General features: G+C 38.0%; 4 protein-coding genes across 4 annotated transcripts; 2 read left to right on the top strand and 2 right to left on the bottom strand.

Moving 5' to 3' along the window:
- Positions 1 to 1,016: 1,016 nt before the first annotated feature.
- Positions 1,017 to 4,066, top strand: BDF20DRAFT_832155 (GTP-binding protein lepa; the record flags this gene model as incomplete). The annotated part of the gene is made up of 15 exons (XM_053078514.1): positions 1,017 to 1,154; positions 1,221 to 1,311; positions 1,396 to 1,423; positions 1,496 to 1,598; positions 1,680 to 1,742; positions 1,822 to 1,980; positions 2,046 to 2,398; positions 2,465 to 2,783; positions 2,874 to 2,922; positions 2,992 to 3,119; positions 3,213 to 3,245; positions 3,324 to 3,503; positions 3,581 to 3,756; positions 3,820 to 3,856; positions 3,926 to 4,066. 15 exons carry the CDS (start codon positions 1,017 to 1,019, stop codon positions 4,064 to 4,066), a joined length of 1,998 nt encoding a protein of 665 aa, XP_052941435.1.
- A 159-nt stretch (positions 4,067 to 4,225) lies between these two features.
- Positions 4,226 to 7,542, bottom strand: BDF20DRAFT_909846 (uncharacterized protein; the record flags this gene model as incomplete). The annotated part of the gene is made up of 6 exons (XM_053083639.1): positions 4,226 to 4,532; positions 4,611 to 4,716; positions 4,800 to 5,270; positions 5,346 to 6,921; positions 7,026 to 7,332; positions 7,400 to 7,542. The coding sequence occupies 6 exons, from the start codon at positions 7,540 to 7,542 to the stop codon at positions 4,226 to 4,228; spliced, it is 2,910 nt and encodes a 969-aa protein (XP_052941434.1).
- A 260-nt stretch (positions 7,543 to 7,802) lies between these two features.
- On the bottom strand, positions 7,803 to 10,043 carry BDF20DRAFT_848768 (glutamyl-tRNA amidotransferase subunit A). The gene is made up of 9 exons (XM_053079873.1): positions 9,899 to 10,043; positions 9,686 to 9,833; positions 9,508 to 9,606; positions 9,339 to 9,435; positions 9,146 to 9,274; positions 8,904 to 9,079; positions 8,497 to 8,832; positions 8,304 to 8,418; positions 7,803 to 8,234 (listed from the first exon to the last, which is right to left on the bottom strand). The coding sequence occupies exons 1-9, from the start codon at positions 9,986 to 9,988 to the stop codon at positions 7,832 to 7,834; spliced, it is 1,593 nt and encodes a 530-aa protein (XP_052941433.1). The 5' UTR covers positions 9,989 to 10,043; the 3' UTR covers positions 7,803 to 7,831.
- A 9,752-nt stretch (positions 10,044 to 19,795) lies between these two features.
- BDF20DRAFT_848734 (Elongator complex protein 5) lies at positions 19,796 to 21,286 on the top strand. Its single transcript, XM_053079872.1, has 2 exons — positions 19,796 to 20,354; positions 20,434 to 21,286. The coding sequence occupies exons 1-2, from the start codon at positions 19,892 to 19,894 to the stop codon at positions 21,072 to 21,074; spliced, it is 1,104 nt and encodes a 367-aa protein (XP_052941432.1). The 5' UTR covers positions 19,796 to 19,891; the 3' UTR covers positions 21,075 to 21,286.
- The last annotated feature ends 1,121 nt before the right edge of the window (positions 21,287 to 22,407 follow it).

Raw genomic sequence — 22,407 nt, 5'->3', positions numbered from 1 at the left:
GTCACTTCTGTTGGGATGTCTATAATACACTTGCTGACAGAAAAACACTGTTTAATTCCTGTTTGAGTTACACCTGTCAATACTCCTGTCCGTAACATTATCGTTGGTTTCATTTTCAATCATTATTGCAAATCTTTTGAAGTCGTAAATCAGCCGAAACTGTTTGCACTTATTTACATGTTTTGGTCAAGGTTCTTTTCCAACCATTCACAGTGTTTATATAGCTTCTGTGGCTCAATGAATCTCAGACAACAGTATCATTTGAATTGTATAGCTCTAAAGTGAACGTATTCAATGAATTCAATGGGCAGCTTAGATGTAGCTGATTTTTGTATGCTTACGCGAAGACTTTTTGAAATCTTGAGCTTTGGACCGCTCCCAAGATTGTAAAATTTGCCTTACAAAGGAGTGCCTTTAACAGAAAATTATATGAAAAGTATTTTTTTCGAGTAACTCCTTCAGCTTCTTAAGCTATCTCTGTACCAATTGTGTCCCTGAATACGTTTATACAGCGTACATGCAAACCGTTGATTCGTGTTGAAAGCAGCTTAATAAGCTTTTTTTTTTTTGGCCTACATTTAGGCGTATTTTAACAGTTCGAGTTTCACGCTTTTTTTTTAGCCTACATAGACTTACCTGACCGCCATTGGAATTGCTCACCTGCTCTTCTGTAGTCTATTGAGCATTTTTAACCTTCGACCTTTTTTTGTTTCACTTCCGACGCCGCGGCGCATGAATTTTGATGCCGTTAGATTTGGATATTGGTTACAGACCCTGAGGTATTTGTGTAGGAGGGGCTCCTTTCTTGATTTGCTTTGAAACTCTACTGTTCTTTGACAAAAGAAAAGCATTGTAAGACCACTACGACTGAAATGGCTATACTCCAAGCTCTAACTCAACGATATAAACGTCACTATACTTTCTTTAGAATTGGCAAGCGACATCGTTCTACTACGGCATTGAACTCAACGATCAACAGATCTTTATTAAAAGACTTTTATACCCCACTTTAAAAAATGAAATATGGTCTGCGACCATTACAGCGTCAATATTCGTTCACATGCCATCTACTGAGAAGGCGCAGTTCAGTATATTATTGCCCATTAACATGGGACAACTGTCGACGTATGAACTCTAATAAGAGTACAACAGAGGTAGGATTTTAAATGAATTTTGACAGATTTGATACGGGAATCACTTAATTCAACTTGCCTGTACAGAAAATAAAAGGTGCAGATCCGAAGAAATTGATTGATCTAACAAAATTTCCAACCGAGAACATACGAAATTTTAGTATTATTGCGCATATTGGTAATATATCAAACACGAGCTTGCATTTGCCTTATAAGCGATCCGTAGTATAGTAACGAAAACACATATTTGCACAATTTTTAGACCATGGCAAGAGTACTTTGGCTGATAGGTAAAAGTGAATCGATTCGGCATAATTGTAATAATAATTGTCAAGAATATTAATGAAAAATATTGAATCAAGACTGTTAGAATTCACCAATACAATATCTGCAACAGGTTCGAATAAACAAGTATTGGATAAACTGAAAGTAGAAAGAGAACGAGGAATAACAGTAAAAGCACAGGTAATCAAAAGGAGGTCAACTCATAATAATAAAGCAATCATGCTGACTGTTTAAAACAAAAATTACTCTACGTCGTCGAAGACAGTTTCTATGTTTTACAAACATAAAGGAAAAGATTATTTGTTAAATCTGATTGATACACCAGTAAGTTTTCGGGTCAACAACCAATATCTTTAAGCCTATATTTACATATTAATGTAAGGTATTTGTAATAAATTAATAGGGCCATGTCGATTTCAGCTACGAAGTTTCCAGATCACTAGCTGCTTGTCAGGGAACCATATTACTCGTCGATGCAGCCCAAGGAATTCAAGCCCAAACAGTAGCCAATTTCTATTTGGCCTTTGGTGAAGATTTGCATATTATTCCCATGTTAAACAAAGTAACGATTTAATTGATATATTGCTAATTTTGAAGAACGTTTTAGAAATTGATAAACTTTCTTAGATTGATTTACCTGGTGCTGAACCTGAAAGAGTAGCGAAACAGATAGAAAGTGCATTTGAGCTGAATACGAAAGATATACTTCAGATATCTGCGAAATCAGGAATCAATATTGAAAATGTCTTGCCAGCCGTTATTGAGCAAGTGCCACCACCGGCAGCAGATATCACTAAACCTTTCCGAGCCTTATTATTTGATTCTTGGTACGATAAATATGTAGGTGTTGTATGTATGCTGGGTATCAAAGATGGTGTTTTAAGGAAGGGTGACAAAGTTGTATCAGCTCATTCCGGCACAAAATATGAAATTACAGAAGTGGGTATCATGCATCCTGAACAGATTCCCACTGGTTATTTGTAAGTAATACTATTTTGAGAGGGTCAATTTGCTTTTATTGCTTTTAAACTGACAATAATTTGTAGACATGCAGGACAAGTTGGCTACATTATTTGTGGTATGAAAAATGCTACGGAAGCACACATTGGTGACACGTTCTATCATGTTGGCTCCACCGTTGAAATATTACCAGGCTTTCAACCTGCACAATCTATGGTTTTTGCAGGCATTTTCCCAGTAGATACCAATGATTTTCCCCGGTTGGATGATAACATTAAAAAACTGACTCTGAATGATGCTAGCGTCACTGTTAACAAGGAAAATAGTTTTGCACTTGGTCAAGGTTGGAGGTTGGGTTTCTTGGGTACTTTACATATGGATGTTTTTAGACAACGGCTTGAGAATGTAATGACTATCTTGAATTCGCTTCTTTGTTACGCTGCTCAACGAATAGACTAACTTATCTTCACCCTTCTACGTAAACATCTAATGCAGGAATACGATGCGAATATTATTGTAACTCAACCAACTGTGCCCTACAAAGGTAATTAATTTAACATGCAAATAGTATTACCAACTATTAGTATCTAACATTACAACACATCTTTCAAAGTCATTTACAAAGATAAAACAACGAAAATTGTGCGAAACCCATCCGATTTTCCTGAGCATGAAGAAAGAACCTTCAAAGTGACAAAGGTTCAAGAGCCAATGGTTCTAGCCACTTTGATTTTTCCTGAGGTAATAATATTACACACCTGTGCCAAGAAAAGGGCCAAATCTTCTTTTCTGTGTATAAATTTACTCAAGATGTATCATTTCTTTTCTCTCTAGGAATATATGGGCAAGCTAATTGAATTATGCGGTGTAAGTCGCAATTGTCATACAAAAAAGCTGATTTAGGACGAACAAAATTCATTCATCAATATCCTTTTCCTATAAAAGTCGCGTCGAGGTGAACAGCTAGATTATGTATACCTTGATGAAAAGCGTGTCATGATGAAGTATAGACTTCCATTAGCTGAAATCGTTACTGATTTTTATGACGAGCTGAAAAGTCGATCTTCCGGTTATGCATCGTTTGATTATGAAGAAAATGGGTATGAAGATAGTGATTTAGTAAAGGTATAGTAGAATGCTTTTCTATGGTACACGCAAACATTTTCACGCATCAATATTTATGTCCGGTTCTGTATTTTTAGATGAGCGTGCTGCTTAACTCGAAACCTGTAGATGCATTATCTATCATTCTGCATCGAAGCCAAGTCGAATATGTTGGTAGAGACTGGGTTAAACGATTAAAAGGCGTGATTCAACGACAACTCTTTGATATATCTATTCAAACAGCTATTGGTCAAAAAATTATTGCTAGAGAAACGTGAGCAACTTTAAATATCTTCATCGTTCTACCATACTTGATAACTAACGCTTTTCAAAATAGTGTCAAGGCTTTACGCAAAAATGTTACAGCGAAATGCGTAAGTTATATCTTCATGATCACATAAAGCTAATCTCAAACACTTAAATTCAATCCGTTCTACTTTTAGTATGGCGGTGATGTTTCTCGTAAGATGAAGTTGTTGCAAAAACAAAAAGAAGGAAAAAAAAGGATGAAGATGATTGGTAATGTTGAATTACCACAGAAAGCATTCTATGACTTTATGGATAAAAGCAACAAGAAGTCCTAGGTGGAGTTCTCTAATACTCTCAGCATTCAAACTTTTTGAAAAAAGTATAATCATGTAATGTAATAGGTATTGTAATATAGTATGTCTAGCTATCCTTATTGTAAAGTAAACAAGTATTTTGTGCCGAAATAAGAGAGCATAGTTTTGCTTCTTTTTCTTTTATATATACCCAGCTGGTGCTTGCTGTTGAGAAGGACGCGGGAGATCGAAAGAGGATGATGTATATCCACGACGATTCAGGTGGCCAAGTGCTGCGCTGTTGTAACTTTGTATAGAGCTGTTGTTATTGATAGTTTCAATGACGAATAAGGAATCCATATGGTTTAAAATATAATCAATAATGCCTATCTTATGATTCATCTCTAAAAGATCTCTGTTATCATCCATATCACGTAAAAGTGTTGGCCCAAACACCACTGCTAAATTTTTTGATGTCATCAAATTCTTTTTGCTCCTTAGCTGAATTCTGTTGTATATAGATATCATTTATTATCAGCTATTACCTGCCTCATTTTATATACCAAATTTTTAATTGAGGAAATACCTGTTCAGATGTTCCATGAGGTATTTTAATGTGTTGAAGTTTTCGATAGGTAACATCTGTATCAATTGCGATATCGTTCTTAGCTTTTCTTCGCCATCCGTCAAAGCTGTGTGAGGAGGGCAAGTACAATGATGTAAATATTATTTATAGCAATAATAGAGTATCGTTGTTCATACGTTTTAAACCTACCATTGGCATTCATGAATTTTGAATGAAGTTCATAAGTAAACAAAGGATTTGGCAGTTCTCTAAAATATTGTTTCAACACGCTTGTAATATCACAAATATCTCGCCATTTCTGTGCATCTTCAAGGTTGATTACGACACCTTTATCAAATGCTTGTTGTATCTGCCTAATCTGCCCGACTGCTCCCGATTTACGATAAATGCCTTCATAATCCATGCCTCTAAGTTCAACACATTCAATGCATTTTTGTACAATCATTGGAATTTTTGACTTTTCAGCCTGCACTTGCTTGGCTAAATCGTTACCGAACATGGGTTGCCTTGCTATTTCATTGATATTATTGGAATCCGTTATCAGTTTAGAGTCGTTCAAGATACGAAACCCGTCAAAACTAGATTTGTTATGACTGCTGTTCCCTTGACACACTTGAAGAGCGTCATAGACACATTTTGAATGACAAGCCATATTACATTCTAAAAGATATGATATATATAGTGTATGTCAGAAATCAGTATGGGTATACATTTATGTTCTATACATGCCCATACCTGTGCATTTTAATTCATTGACTCCCCACATTTTTTCATAACATCCTTCACATTTCACTGGTCTTAGAAATTTGAACGGCACATAATAATGCTTACGACCAGCGCCTTTTCCATTTGCAATATTGCTCTTATCATTGTTGTTATCGTTCCTTGTTGTTGTACTTTCTGTCGTTACTGATAATGATGAGACCAGCTCATTTTCTTTCAAATTGTTGGTATTGTGTTTACCGGATATACTTTTGTTTTTTCTAAATTTGAATAATTTAGGTGCTGCTACTGATGAACCATTGAAACTATCTCTTTGTGCAACTTTAGGTATATTATTATTTGACAAGGATGAAACCCTTGATGGGTTAGTATCATCCGATAATTTGGTATAGTTTTTTGCGGTAGCTGCTGAAGCAGTACTGAATTTATTGATAGATGTTGATGAACTAGGCGCTGTGATTGTTGTAGGCTTAACAATACCAATGGAACCTGTTGAAAGATTACGCTTATGATGTTTACGATGAGTATCTTGGTGGTGAGGTTGTATCACCGGTATAGAAGGCTTTTCATTTTTCGTATCATCTGCTAGGAAGCTCAAACCAGCAAGTACAGCCGTTGCTTCTTGCTCTTTCTCAATCATACGTCTCGACAAATCATTGTTTAATTGGGCTAATTCTGCGTTTTTAGTATTCAAAAGAATCATATCCGATATTATATCCTCCCTACCCTTGATAAGCTTGGCATAATTAGACTTGGCTATTTGTAAATCTTTTTGAACCGACTGAAGTTGGTGCTGATAAGTCGATTGTAAGCTAACCCAATACGTTTCCAAATCCTCTTTCTTCCACGGTTTTTGGTTTAAAATGATAGATTCCATATCACGAGTAAGTCGATCCCTTTCTTGTCTAAATTCATGACATAACAGTTCTAAGTCTGCACGTTGCTGGTTCAACATTTCTATCTCGTCTTGACTCATCTGCTTAAAATTTGCAAAAGAAGGAAAGATGGACGCTTGTTGGTAAAAAACGAGTTCACTTTTCAAGCGAATAATCAGTTTCTCCGCCTCTTTTCTAGATTGCACTTCGAATGCATAGCTTTCTTTCACAACATTAAATTCTTCAAGTGCTTTTCGACTGATTTTTTTGATTTTACTAAATTTATTTTCGACTTGATTTAGTCTATGTTTGGTTTCGCTTAGTTCCCTTTTTAATTCTCGTATTTCGTCCTCTGGTACAAGCGGTGCAGCAGCAATAGAAACTGTTTGCTGGTCCGTTGAATTTCGCAATGTTTCTTCACTACTTCTTTTGTTGTTACCCATAAGCATGTCGTTTAATTCATTGATATCATTTAATGTATCCAGAATAGGTGATTGTGTTAAACCATTTTCTTCAGCGTAAGCATTCACAATTGAAAAAGTTGAAGAAGTACGGAAAGCAGTGTTAGAGGGTGGTAAGTTAATTCGTGGTATAACTGGTGGTAATGATGTATCTATAACTGGTGTACTTGTTGCTGCTGTTGTAAGTGACAAGGGGGCCGGCGTCGGCTGTGCATTATTGTTTAAAGTACCATAATCGAGATTGTTCTTATACTATCAGTACAGTTCGAAATTTGGTCCAAGTCAATTTTTTCCAATAGCATATAATAGCAATAATGGCAGCAATAATAGTAAGCAATAACTATCAATATACTTACTTTTAGTTGGTCTTTTTCTTCTTTCCGTTTCAATCTTTGTAACTTTTTTGTCTCATGGCATTGGGTACAATAAATGCCTTTGCTCGTCTGAGTGAACACCAAATCCTCTATTTTACGGTGACATTGCACACAACGAAAACAGTCTGCATGATACGCTTCCTCACCTGTCATAATAGCTTCGTCTTTGATAGTTTTTGAACAAGCATGACAACTATAAGAGCAGTCCTCACAAATAGGGCTCCCGTCTCTTAATAGCAATAAATTACTGTAGCATTCTACCAGTTTGCGGCATTTAGCACAGCGGAAGCTATTATCAATGCAATCATCAGTACGCATTCTCCTGCAGATAAAAATGTTGAGCAGTCAATTTTTACCATTCAAAATGCCATATTCCTTCCCCGAACTGAACAACAGACCCATCCTCAATAGGTTGTTGACAGCCATGGCAATGAGGATCTTCATACTCTTCGCCATCCTCCATCAAGTTGTTTTCTGAATACTCATAATAAGGGTCCATTTACTGTGATAATGTGCTGTGCGCAGGATATCTGTCGAATACTGCTGCTGGACTGGCTATTATAATTTTTTTGATGAATATGGTTTTTTTTTGAATGCTTAATTTATCGGCAGAAAACAAAAAAAAAAAAAAAAAAAAAAAAATGCTTTCTACAAGTGGAAAAAGAAAGGTACAACATTAAAAAAAGGTTGGTGAGGCATTTTCTTTGTTCCGTGAATGAAAAAACCGACCCAAAATGTTCAAATGCGGAAGGTAACATCGTGTTATGTTGCACCAACAGAATATTTTATTACATTTTTTCTTTCATTATTATTTTTGCAATTTTTAGTAGAAATCTGTCATAACCATACTGACCCATTAGTTGTAAGCCAATGGGATACTCCTGATTACTTGAAGCGAATGGCAGCGTAATAGCTGGTATACCGGCTAGATTAGCTGGTAGAGTCATCACATCGTTTAAGTATTCCTGTATGTTATTAGCACTATCATTGCTCAATAATGGGGCAGGAGAGGTTGCACTAGGAACTAATAAGATATCGACCTTACTGTCCTGACTTGCTACTCCTGTTGCTCCTTCTTCTAATTCTTTTGTGTCGCTTTCCAATAAATTAGCTTGTTTGAACAACTGATTAAATTCTTTTTGGATCGTTCGTCTGACTTTCTGTGCAGGTAGGAACAGTGTCTCATAAGTGCTAGTTGATACAGTGATATGTTGGTTATCAGTTTTATATTTTACTATATAATGTGTTTAAGCCTCCTACCCTTCTGTTAAAATATGCGTGCCTAATAATATACGTCTTTTTACTTCATCCCCAAACCCATTTGTACGTGTATTTTCGTAAAGCTGAGCATCGTTCGTATTGGGTCTTCGATGACCTACGCGTATTTAAAACATGAGTGGATCGAGAGAGCTGTGAGAACTTGGACTATAGACATCATACCTTTGAACCTTACCATATCTTATTCCATCGTATCTCGATAAGTTCGAGCTTGCTTCTGCAAAAGCCAAGATGTAATAAGCGGGCAAAGCCAAGGAAATATGTGGTAATGAAACCGACTTTATCGTTGCTCCTAATTCCTTAAATTGTTTTATTCCTCGACGCCACACTTGAATTACTTCGTCTGATAGAGAATCGACGTAGAATTCTTGTGGAACACCCACAACTAACCCATTTAAATTGTTACCGTGGTCAAATTGTGATAGTAATTTACATTCTTGGATAGACAAATTCGTTCGCAAATCTATTGGCATTGATGTAGGATCCTTTTCGTCGTATGGAGATATAACATCTACAGAAGAACGTCAGCCACTTGGAATACTAATAACGCTTGATTGTGTATATTTTCCTTATAATATTTACCATACACATTTGAACAATCTTCGACGCTCCTTGCTAGTATACCAATGGTATCTAAAGAATTTGCATAGGCTACAAGGCCATACCGAGAGCACCTTCCATACGTGGGCTTAAAACCGACGATTCCACAATAAGATGCTGGCATACGTATGGATCCACCCGTATCCGATCCAAGTGCCCTGAAATTAAGCCGCATTTAGTGCAACTTGAACGATCATTGTACTATGATATTTGCTTATATTTACGCTGTACACATGTTCATAGCAACACTTGCTGCACTCCCACCGGAGCTACCACCAGCTGATTTTGATTCTTTCTTGGCATACCCAATCGGATTGATAACAGGCCCAAATACTGTATGCTTATTTAGGGAACTATATAAGGAACATCAGCAATCGATATATACTTCTAACAATACTTTATTCTAATAAGACTTACCCCATACCGAATTCATCCATGTTCGTTTTTCCCATTATCAATCCACCTGCTTCAGTAATCATTTTTACTACAGTGGCGTCGTAAGGCGAGGTAAAGTCTACAACCACGAAAACAGATATTAAAGACATGCGGTTTTTTCTTTATTACATACATGCTACTTCATTATTACCTCTCAACATATTGGATGCACAAGTAGTTGGTAGAGAGCTTGTACAAATATTATCTTTGATACCAATCGTCATACCATCAATGCGGCTTAATGGCTTCCCTTTTAAATTGTTATTGGTTCGATAAGATGTTATTATGAAATAAATTCGGCAAAGCCAGCCTACGTTTTGATTAAATACCTCTCAAATACCTTTCTTCAGCTTCCCTAGCTTGTTTTTCTAGTACTTCTGTGTCATTTAATGAAATGAAGGCGTTAATTTCGGAATTGTGCCTTTCAACATTATTTAAGGACTGTCTCAAAGAAGCCAATGCTGAATAAAGTCTATGCTATATAGAAGAAAGTGTCAATTACCACCTTCCAGTTTTTTACAGACAAAAGAGTCATATTTTACGGATTGTTTGAAGTGGTTCGCGGAACGGCATTGAAATTTCTTTCGTAAGGATGTCGACAGCATCATATGGAAAAGAGAATGACAGGCCATTATAAAGTTTTTTTTTTTTGTTTGTATTTAATTCACGTACTTTATTAAAAGTGACTATACGGACAATAAATTATATTTTAATAAGTGGCAATAAAAGAAGTGAAGAAAAGGCATACATAAAAACTACGACAAAGAAACCATTAAGTATACTACGAGCTCGTATTGAGTGTTCTGAATCGAACCTCGTCTTGGTAGACGGTACGAACTCCTGCTAGGGACCAAGAGATGCGATCAAAATGGCAGCGCCAATGATATTTCCAGATACTTAAAAGTATCAAACTAACCTGAACGATTGTGTGGTCAGGCAGAGGAGAATTATCTAACGGGGAACAAAGTGTTAACAATATATGCCAAATGCCAGTAGGTGTGGCAGGAAAAAAGATAATTCTATTTTCCTCCAGTGCCGTGATCCAAAATTGCCATTTAGGTGGACAACCAACGAAAAAATGAAAACCATCCTCAGGGGAGTCTCTGCAATGGCGGCAAAGAGGGGAGTCAGCTATGACAGGATTGATGGAAAACAGCCAAGCTCTGTACCCAATGCAATTATACCATAAACGCCACCATGGAGTTAGCACTGCATGAGGGATTGAGAGTGACCAGAACCGTTTCCATTGAGCCGGAGGCCGATACCGTAAAGGAAACACTTGAGGAATCCGAGGAGGGTCACTAAAAACGGAATAATCAGGATGCCAGTATAGCCGTAGCATACTAAGCGAAAGCTTTAAAATGGTGGTATTGTTCTGAGAACCAGAAGGTACACGCCACTGGGACATATCAGGCAACCATAAGGTGCTGTAAGATACATTAGGCCATCGTGAAGTGGGCGTAGGAGCAGCAGCCGGAGGAGGGGCCCGGATGTCAATCAATCGGTTCTGAATAAAAGGAAGCCATTGTATTACACCTTGGGAAAGCAAACTAGGTATCCTTTTCAGTTTCGGATAGTCCTGAAAATACGTATACCCTAGCGTGTAGAAGCAGTTAGTTATCGAAGACCAAAGGAGAACAGTAGAGACGATTAAATGCCGTGGGAGGCTATTGAGATCCACGGGTAAGGGGCCTACAAACGAGGGGGAACGCTGTAAGGCACTACGAAGGGGCAAATCAGCAATCCAGCGGCCATGCCATGAGGAGGAAAGAGATGATGAAGGAAGTTTCATCAGCAGAGAACATAGGTGGATCATATTCGGAAGGAAGCGAAATGATGAACGATAAGTGGCAGTCGATAAAATCCATGGTAGTAAGGACAACTGACCGGTGTACACTTGGATACAATGTGCCAGTAATGGGGAGACAAAATCGGTTGATGAAGGGGGCTGTAGAAGGCGCTGAACATACACAAGATGAAGAGCTAATTGTTGTCGGTGCAGATCCACTAAGCCTAAACCACCAAAACGTTTAGGTGAGCACAAGCGCTCCCACGATGGAGCAGGCCAGAAAGGAACCACAAAAGACCGGACAATGCTACGAAGCTTATCAAGCCAGTCCACCGGAACAACTACAATACGCAGGAGATGCCATAACTTACTAAGTATCAAGGAATTAGCAACTAGTGAGGCACCTCGGACAGACAATCCCCGTTGTTTCAGGAGGTTAAAGTGACGGACTATTTTCAGTTCAAGGGAAGCTAGATAGTGTTTTAGTTGAGCATTGGTTGAGAAGAGAGGATAGCCAAGATATTTGGCAGCAGATGGACTTTCAGCTGTATGAAAGGTTACAGATTCCTGATTAGCAATATGCAGCCATGCCGTATGCGGATGACCAGAGAGGGAAACAATTTCTGTTTTTGTCAAATTGACACGGGCATTACTAGCGTTACCATAAACTGTAAGGAGGTCTTTCAAGACACGCCATTCCGTAGGTGTGGTCAAGAAAACCTCTAAATCATCCGCATAGCTCAATAATTTGAAACGAGGGGGGTTTTGCCAGTCAAACAAAGGCTGTGGTTCAAAACGGACACTCAGACTGCGAGCTAGAAGTTGTCCATATCGACTAGAGGAGGCGGAGGTTGAGAGCAGTGAAACGCCTTTGATGTCAGAGCTCGACAAAATGGTACGTAGTAAGGGTTCGAAAGCTAAATTGAACAACAGTGGTGATAAGGGGTCTCCCTGCCGAAGGCCACGTTGTTGGCGAACGGGAGCACTTAACCATCCATTGATGTTAAGGGATATTTCTGTGTCAAAAAATAGGCTAGATAAACAAGATACGAGGGAAGCAGGAAAGCCGAAATGCTTCATAACCATCTGAAGGTAGGTAGGATGTACTCGGTCATATGCTTTTTCTTGATCAAGAGGACAGCAACAGCAGGGTGAGACATACCACAATGGCTATAATGTGACATTAGTATTTGGTTAACCCACCCATTATCCGAGATTAGTCGGTGCGGTAAAAAGCCAGTCTGATAGCGATTAATCAGCTGTGATAAAACGACATTGAACCTATTAGCTAACAGTTTTGTGAAAATCTTCGTATCAGTGTTGATCATCGATAGAGGCCGCCAGTTCTGTAAGAGTTCAGGGTCTCCCTTTTTGTACAGTAAGACCATCCGAGTTTGTTTCCAGGTGGCTGGGAAAATATTTTCAAAGGCGTCAGTATAAACTTGAAGGAAGAGTTGCTTAAAACCCGGAATGTTCCAGGAAAGCAGATGGCGGTAAACCTCATACGGTATGCCATCTAAACCAGGACTTTTTTGTGGAGGCAAGTGGTTAACTATAGAAATTAGTTCTTCTGACGTGGGCGGTGCTGTAAGATCATTCTGTTGAGCGGTTGTAAGACCAATCGCCTGCGGAACATTATCCAGTAACGTTTGAACTGCCGACAGGTCGATAGGATCAGGGCGATAAAGGTTGCTATAGAACATATGAGCTTCCTCAAGGATAGCATTAGTACTAGTTAAGACAGGGCCATCTTGACCACTTTTTAAAGATTGAATCGTTCGTTGTGCTTGTCTTTCTTTGATAACCCTGTAAAAGTATCTATTATTGCGCTCTCCTTTCTCATGCCATCGAGTGGCTGACCGTAAAAGATGTTGCTGCGCGGATTCTTCCTGCAATTTGTCTAGTTTCTGTTCAATAAGCGACACTTGTCTGTTGGTTATATTGAATGCTGGCTTATTTAAGGAAAGCAGGGCTTCCCGTTGGTGTTGAAGTTCGGCAATGGTTGTCTGCCTTTTAGCAGTAGATCCATGGGAGAATAGGTCTGCAATGTGTTTTAATAAATGTTTTAGAGCCTCCCAGGTACTTTGTGGGTTGGAGGTGATATTATTACGGACTTCAAAGAACTCAATGAGGGCAGTCTTTAATAAATCCACAAATATATCGTTAGACAGCAGCAAAGGGTTGAAGCGCCATACCCCGGGTCCTACGTCCAAACGATCGGGTGACAGGTCAGCCATCATGAGGACATGGTCTGTCCAAGCGCTAGGTAGGTACCGTTGAGTTCTGTTAAGGACTCGTGCGGTAATACTTCGGTGACAGAAGAAATAATCGATGGTACTGCGAGTGACACCACGCTGGAAAGTAGGAATGCTTGCAGAGAAGCAGTTATCATAATAATGAGTGAGGTGACGATAGCATTCATGAAAACTAGGATTGGTTGAAGTGGTTGATAGAGAAGCTAGCGACATATTAAAATCGCCAACAATAAAGCTGACATCTGGAGCCTCCTTTGTAAAAAACGGTTGTGACATCAAGGAGGCGAGGAAAGGCATTCTATCATGGGTAGTTGCTGGAACGTAAATATTAGTGATAGAGCATATAAAATTACGGCTAACTGTATCGATGATGGTCGCTTGTAAACAGCGTTCATCGAAAGTGACAATTTCATCTGTTAACAATAACTTCGGGTTTAAACAGATAATGGCACAATACTTAGAGAGTAGGATTGCACACTGGGGAAAGAGGAAGGAATGGAAATATTTGATTTGATCGATTGTGAGGTGGTCTTGTGAATGATATGCGGATACTTCTTGGAGACATAAAATGTCAACAGACAAAGCAGGGGAACGTAAATGGGATATATATTGTTTCTGGGTATATTTGTTAGCATCCTTGAAAATGCTGCGAGCATTTAAGGATGCGACGCGTATTGGTCGATTATTCATTGCCCTCCTGGGCGGTCATGACTATGTTGGGAGGAGTGGTATCCGCATCTATTATCAGATCCATATCATCGGTGTGAGCAGGAGTTAAACGACTATGAAGGGGTGTAGTCGCCGAACTAGTGTTCGCATCGGAAGAAGCAGGTGTTGCAGGCTCGTCCAGAGCCATACTGGCAGCAACAGTGATACTGGCATATTTTGAGCCGGCAGTACCAGTGGGTGTATTGAATGGAGACAAAGTATGATCTACAGAAGCCTTAGCGGTCGTTGATCGGGTAGCATATCGTTTTGCCTTTTTCGGGATGATAAGGCCAGACTCATCATTGATGGTAGAGGAATGTGTAGGGCTATCGGTGGGGCGTTCTTTATGGGCGAGTTCACTCAGGACTTCATATTCGGCAATGGCGTCAGTATCACTTTGCTCATTAACGTTTAAAACAGGAACGGGGACGTCTGCCATGCGGCAATTTCGGCGAATATGACCCTTGCGATGACATTTATAGCAGGTCAAATTTTGCAAAGCAGGACAGTCTTTACGAACGTGCCCGGCTTGGCGACAGTAGTAGCAGACAGGAGGTGCGCCTTTCCAGCTGGCAGGGGCTAACGTATCCCATTCAGACAAGAACAGTTTACGGTCCAATGGTTGTACGGGGGAAGGGTCATCGTCATCTCTACCGCTGGTGTCAAGCAAGATGGAAAGTTCGCCCTCAAAGAAACCTCGATTGGTAAGCATCTTGATCTGGCACACCTTGCCATAAATGGCCATAGATTTCTTAAGCTTACTTATCAAGGTTGCTTCATCCTCAAATTGAAAGAGGGTGAGGTTGACACGCGTGAAAGTGGTATCAACCTTACCTACGAAGCGGCTGGCTTTGTAGGTGACATGCTCAACAGTTACGCCATGCGAAATGGCTTTGGTGTTGGCATCATCGGACTTGAACTTAGTTGCAATGATTAAATCGGAAAGGGGACGTGTACTACGTAAAGAGATAGGATTTAATCCCCCAAGGACAGGGCCAAGCTGATCAGTGATCAATCTATACGCGTCGGTATAATGATCAAAAATTTTAGAAGGAAACTTGAAGATAACCGACCCACTCGTAAGAGTTGAGTGGACGATCGACGTGATTTGTTGTGAACGCAAATAAGCAGCCACGTCAGGTGCCTCGTAAAGCAGCTTAGCAACGAAACGTTCACGTTGGCCATCATGAACCTTTTTTAATGGCGCCGGGATACGGCTGGCGCTTTTCCGAGCAGTTACAGTTGCCCAGGTAGCCTCAGAAGATGAGGATGCAACACTCATTGTCAAATGGGTTGAGATGGTGTTGGCAAAAGTGGTTACAGGCCATTATAAAGTGACAAGTACATTTATTTTATTATTTATTTCTTGTTTAGATTAAGACAAACTATTTTTTTAGACAAATAAAACTTATTTCAGATAACTTAAAGCTTTTTACTACAGTATTTTTGGTTTAGTTTAGACTTTTTTATATACATAATTGGATATCTTGATTGACTTAACTCAGAAAATTTAAGTCATTATTTTCGGACTAGTTACTTTTTACATTTGGACACTTGTAGTAAACATCTGAGGCCCGCCTCTTTTTCCACGCATTTGTTGAAGTAAGTTTCGTTGTTTGATCGGCCCAAAAGAATTCCTACATTCTCCTTAGCTGCCATCTGAACTGATTGTCCAGTTGTATTCTATGTAAATGACTCACAATCCTGTATTCTCATTGACTGCTCAGCATCTCTCTTGATCTAAAATCGTGCCACTTTAGTGTCATTTTTCCCTTAAAGAAAGCAATAACAATAGGTGATTGTATAAATCAACTTCAAAACGCCTGTTTTTTGTCAGTAACTGATGAAGTGATAAATAAACGTGTCTTAATTTGGTGACAAAATTTAGCGCGTCCAAAGAAATCTGTCTAGATTGTTTTTGTTGTCAAAACTTCTTTATTGTCCAAATAACATTCTAACAAAAAGTTTCGGTTTCGTTGATACCTTTTCCCCTTTTTCATAGCCGTTATTTGTTTTATAGAATTATTAAAGAAGTGTTAACAGTGGATCTTCAGGTAGATTAAAATAAGATCTCATCACGAGCTACTCACAACTACTGTACTGTACATATTTTGTTTGTAACTAAGTGTTTATATCTTTTGAGTAGTTTTTTTTATCATGCCGTCACGAGAAACAAAAGTTTATCTTGAAGCAAAGTTGAAGAAAAAGCAACAAAAGAATAAAGAAATTCAGTTCATGATTGCTGTCTTCTGTTTACTATTCGTTTATGTACTCTAACAGAATCAATGAACCACCAATTTTAAGAAACATGTTTCGATTGCGGACGGGACGGACATGGGCTCATACTTGGTGTCCTGAATATAATGGTAACAGATAGCTGAAGAGGTGGTATTCCCGTTCATTTTCACTGATATTCTATTCATACGCTTTTCCAGCCAAGAAGCGAAAGTCCGGAAAAGACGACTACGAAACAAAGCAAGCTAAAGAGAAGAGAAAAAGAGAAGGTTGAAAACGAAAAAAGCATCGCCATCGAATACTGTCATATGCAAGCACTGTGGTCTAAGTGGTCACTCAACTAAAGCTTCCTTTGCTTGCCAACAACATATTACTATTAAAGCGGAGCTCCTTCGAACAAACCATTCAGATAAGTATGAGCTTTACGCTCGGAAGCTGCCCCTTGTAACCTACGTTACGCGTTTAAGTGAGTTCGTCTTGTGAAGCTTCTCACTGTACATTTCTGAGGTTTTATTAACTGCTACTTGACGTTACTACCTACTCAAACAGGATAGTTGGCACAGAATACCTACCCTGTTTGAGTAATAGTAGTTCGCACATTTGGCATTGAGCATTTAAGAAAAGGTATGATTCCAAAAACTATACTTTTTATCCAAAATAAATTTTAACTTAGTCTGAATTTATAATCTCAATATGATAGCCATTTCGTGCAAAAGTCAAGCGAAAATAACAGTAGACAACACAGGGAAACTTTTTTCAAATCGTAGTCATCATTCGGTTAGATTTTTTTTTTATTCATAAAAAGGTGATTTACAATGCTTAAGACGTGCCTTTCCATAACACTTCTCCTCTCACATTTTTGTTCTTAAGGTTATATTAATAATTAAGAGCATATTTTAAACAGGGAAAAGATCCCTTCTTCCTAGTATTCCGCGCTTTTGTAACTTTCAGTCCTATCCAAGTACAAAAGTTTTATTGTACAGAAAATGAGATCTCTTTAAAAAAAGAATTTGAATCAGGTTAAAAAGAATTCATATAGTCGCTCAGACACGTTGGAAGCATTAGACACCGTCCGTGGCTGTAGCATCCTTGTTTGCAAAATTTGTCAATACCATGGAACCGTGATAGATATCAGCCTTTCGGATTGGAATGACAAGAAAAGTCCGATGGATTTTAGCTAGAAGGCAACAACTTAATCCCTTTCCTGTTATTGCTAGCACGAAACTGGTTCGATTTTTGCAAGTAAAACGTCTCCATTTTAGTGTAAAATCGGTGCTCAAACTTTAGCCTGAAATGTCTCAAAAATTTTGTTTTGTTTCGTCCAGTTATATTGCAGCTTTGTCTAAAACCTGAGATAAAAAACTGTGGTTGATGAAGACCCCACACAAGGACGCTTGCACGATTCCCCACTAGAGCGGATCATAAAGCTTGTACTGCTGGACTTGAAAGCTGCACGTATGCTTATTATTTAAAAAATGCACATTCAGCCCATAAAAGCAACCTACACAACGAACGCCTTCCGTACATTACTAACTTATCTTTCTATTCATTTGATTTAATGTCACTTTCAAAATATACCACTATAGCATTTGTGATTCCTACAAGCATGGTTTATATTTTCGCTAATAGCTTGCCTTTACGAAACTGTTCGATTAGGCTGCTCCAATATGATCATAGCACATCATCTTCTTTATTATCAGTAGCAAGAGTTAGAAAGAGAGCAGACGTTTTACATTATTTTTTTTTTTCCTTTTGCTTTCCTCAGCTACTATTATTTTGCTTAGCCCTTCGCTAAATTGCCCTCGCTGTACAAAAATGTTCAACAATTTCTGAATGTATTTCCTCCTCGACCGAAATGAAAGATCTGTAACCTCTTTATCATATATATATACTTAAATCGCCAACATCTTATTATTGGTGTGCTTTTACGGATAACATTACGGTTTCAATAAGCGTGCAATGACGAGTCTGTTGCATTTTTACAGTCCATGCTAACAAGTAAGAGTTTAACAATGTATTGCTTTCAGGTTCAATAACAATAAATCTATGAGGACGTATGATTGAACACCTATTAAGCCATCTTTCAGTGAGATCATAGACTTACTTTCTCTTGTTTTGGCTACATCTAATTGTTTACACGACAGATCTAATAAGATCGTCGTAGGATTGTTTAATGCCGTGATCAATATAATTTGTGTTGTTATATCCATCCACTCTTGCCTATAATTCTATCATACAATTAACAATCTTATCAATTAGTTATCACTTATCATCCCACCATTCAAGATCGGCATAGATATTATTGTTTGAGAGAATTAAAATCGCTTATCTGAATAAGAGAGAAGCATACTCTAAATGAGTTGGATATAACATTAGCTTGTGCTTTATTGGTAGTGGTAAATGTATATTTGCTATGCGTAATTGTTAAATCGCACTCTCATTTACTAACTAGCCATTTTTGTCAATCTACATTCAGCTGCCATAAGCATAATAGTTCACTCAATAGTTGTGAGTGAATTCTCATTGAACGTCAAGATACCATATCTGGTTTTAATCATAAATGTACATGAATCTGATGCTAAGATTACTTTTATGTAAGTGATAGCTTGAGATGCATTTTTTGAGGTGATCTAAGGGAAGCCGTAGTCTGTACAGGCAAGTCTTTTCTATTTTACGTCTTTGATCGTTCTTCCAGAAATTTATTGTTTGGTTTAATATTGCTTACATACAGTAAACGTGCTATCGTGCTATGAATCAGTAGTAAGCCTTACGAGTTTGTTCCCTTTTCTCCTCTGATTATTTTTTTAATTTTTCGTGGGTTTATGGCCAACTGTCCAAATCATATGTCGTGGAAGATTATTGAGGAGGTGGTTGTGAAAGCCCATGCAGGCTGTGTTGAGTAACTCAATCAATAGCTACTTCAACCATAGTGGGTTCCACACAGCTGTAGATTCAAGTAAATTAGTTTTTCCTATGAAATATTGTGAATTAATCGATTCAGTTCAAAATAATATTGGTATAAATGAGCTTTCTATTTACTGGAGGAAGGGCGTTCTTCCGTGTGAGAAGATAATAGGCTTCTTTATCAAACATACTGATTTTTGCAAACATAACATGATAGTAGTTGCGCTGTCGTTGGTATTAACAATCCAACTATTTGATTAATCGGAGTACTTGTCGCAATTCTTTGAGAGGAGGTCTTTTTAGCGATGGAATTTTTTTTTCTGCTTTATTCACTTGGGTAACGCGAAATTCTTACATTAATGTAGAAGTTGTATATCCTTGGGTTGAAAAGAAATCCCTAAAATTGATCTCTCAATTGAATTTGTCATACGGGTTAGTTTTTGTATGGTCATTTATTGTACTAAAATTTGAAAGTTTTGTTTGATCGATGATAGAAACAGTGGCTAAAAAACAATAACAGTAAATAACTGCTCTGAAATAAGTCCGCTGCACATGTTTGCTACTTTCTGTGGCATACATTGTCATTATTTTTCCTGTGAATCACTCTTTCTGCTCTCAATATTTTCTGCTCTGTTTTTTTTTCAATGAATAATCTGACTCTTGCGCAATTGTTAGACAATAAGAAAACGTGCTCTTTTCTATGTTTCAACGACACAGTTCGTTTATCGTCTCTACCCTTTTTGGTTGACATTGGTAAACGATCTCTCATCGATGAGCGCAATGTTATTGTCGTCTTGACAGAAACGTCTCCGAAAGCTTGGCGCAGCTATTTCTCCAAGGATAAGCTACACAATATGTTTGTTATCGACTGTTTTTCAGATCCACAAGGTTGGGATGAAGACACAACAGCACAAGATCCGCACACAGTTATTGTTAAAAACTTAAACTTACAGCAGATGGAGAAGTTGATTTTACAACCGATCATCGAAATTGTCAATACCTCAGCCAGTTGCACAATACTCGTCGATTCTGTCGTTTCACTAGCGATGATCTCGCAACATAAAACTTATCAATTAATCAAAACACTAGATTCATTGACTACAGCAGGTATATTCAAACATTGTACGTGGATGTGTGTGGTGTGATGACTAAGCATACAAAAAATCTCCTACTGAACCCGATATAGACACTGTACGCTTAGTACTTGGATTACACGCGGATATGAACTTTACTTCCCCAAACCACAACGGTTTGGCACTCAAAGATTCTATCAATAGAATGGCTACTGCCGTTGTCTCATTGGAGGCCTTAAGGGAGCGCACACATTTTGATACAACAGCAGCTTTAACTGGGTTTAAGCCTGTTGACACATTCTCTTATCTCAAGCTCACATCCAACAATGTGTCAAAGGGTGGAATTGCACGCATTGAATGGAAAAAGCGTAGTGGTAAGGTGGTTTTTGAAACAAATGGGTTCATCATGAACGATAAAACAGGATTATTAGAGGTGGTATCTCTCTCTCGGTTACAGCACGATGATGAATTAGAGGATGATGGCGATAAAGAGGAGGAATTATCTGCAGAAACGATGGAAGCAGAAGCTTTGAATAAGCTATCACAAAATGTCTCCTTCAAACTTACACTGACAGAGAAACAAAAGGAAGTGAAAGATAGTTTGGTACTGCCTTACTATAAAGCACAAAACGCCCATGATGATGAACTAGAGGTCGAAAACGAAAGTAAGAATAATAGTGCTCTCATATATTACGATCCTGATGCTGCAGATGATTTTGATGATGAAGATCCCGATGACGATTTGGATATTTAAATGAAAATCATTATTACGTTAATAAGTTTACAACAAAAGAATATTCCGACACTAAATCGATGCATTTGAATCAACTTTGAAAGGGTAATTTGACAGGGAACTTTTGTTTCGATACGTTACATCATGACACTTCTCAACTGTACATAGAGTTAAATTCAGAACGAAGCAATTTTACAAATGATACATCACCTATTGAATAAACCTACGGTATATTATTATCATATGTGACTGTAAGTCTGTCGTTTCGATAAGTTTGTATATAAGGGTAAAACAATGGATCGCAACTCCAGAAAGGAAGATTTGAGCTTTGAGATTTCATAATATACAAGAAATGCAGTCCATTGGAAGAAAATTATAGTGGAAGAGGTCATTAAAAGTGTAGAGAAAAATGAAAACAGAAGTTACGTGCTGTCAGCCGTCATAATATGTACACGGATGGTTAAGAATTCTGTTTCTTCACCTTTGAAGGTCCAATTTAATTAAAATACGAGGCTAGGTGATTTAATGTTAATAACAGATGAATATGCTTAACCGTTCTAACGCCAGCTTCAGAGCCACTGGATATATTGGTCGTGCTTTTTGATTACCCGTTGTTTTTTGGTGTTTATTTTTTTCCTGTAGTAACCTTCTTTGGTCCTAACATGGTCAATGCAGTGGAAAGTACGTTACTTACGGGTATTGCTAACTTATCGGTTACAAAATATCCTTCTTTGTTTGAAATGATTGCTTGGATGACCAAGAAGTAATGCTAAGAGCAGAAAGCAGTTCTCATCATGGATTATAGTTTTTTCCATACCAAAGACATCGTACACCTTCCAACAATTCTGTGTCTTAATCTTAATAGATGTTTTATTGCTGCTGTGCATTTTATCCCTCCTTTTTTTTTCTTTTTAACGACGGTTAACAAAATACAAAATGAAAAGTATAATAAAAAGTTATAATAATTGAGATGCGTCTTCAAAAAATGCTTTTACGGTGCCGGGTAATTCTCTCTCTACTGACACAAGTGACTTTTGTAAGGATTCTACCGCTGCTAAACTTTTATGATTCTTACAACTCTTTTGAAGCTATTTGATTGTAGAACGTAAAAATGTTAGAAAACCATGCTGATTCATTCTATCAGAATATAACCTACTCTGTCTAATAAAGGTAAAATACTCTCCAAGAATGCTGTGTTCTCAGCATTGCTAGCATTGATAGAACTTAGTCGGTTATTTATACTATTGCTGGATGACATGAATGACGACGAGGTTATACTACGTGAAGATGATGATCTGCTTGTGGAAGTGGGCGGTAAAGGAGGTAACGGATTATTATTGGCAAGAGCAGACGG

This window comes from Mycotypha africana (genome assembly GCF_025528875.1).
Source record: "Mycotypha africana strain NRRL 2978 chromosome Unknown BDF20scaffold_1, whole genome shotgun sequence".
Lineage (NCBI taxonomy): Eukaryota > Fungi > Mucoromycota > Mucoromycetes > Mucorales > Mycotyphaceae > Mycotypha > Mycotypha africana.
Note: the sequence above shows the minus strand (reverse complement) of the source record. Positions and strands in the feature narration are given on the sequence as shown.

Bases quoted from the DNA above. Each gene is read 5' to 3' on its own strand.
- BDF20DRAFT_848768 (XM_053079873.1), bottom strand. From the start codon at position 9,988: ATGGCCTGTCATTCTCTTTTCCATATGATGCTGTCGACATCCTTACGA. The intron at 8,833-8,903 runs GTAAATATTATA...GTTCTTCTGTAG, and splicing joins AGATTGTTCAAATGTGTATG to ATGTTATATCTCCATACGAC. The intron at 8,419-8,496 runs GTAAGGTTCAAA...AAATACGCGTAG, and splicing joins ATACGATGGAATAAGATATG to GTCATCGAAGACCCAATACG.
- BDF20DRAFT_848734 (XM_053079872.1), top strand. From the start codon at position 19,892: ATGAATAATCTGACTCTTGCGCAATTGTTAGACAATAAGAAAACGTGC. The intron at 20,355-20,433 runs GTATATTCAAAC...AACCCGATATAG, and splicing joins AGATTCATTGACTACAGCAG to ACACTGTACGCTTAGTACTT.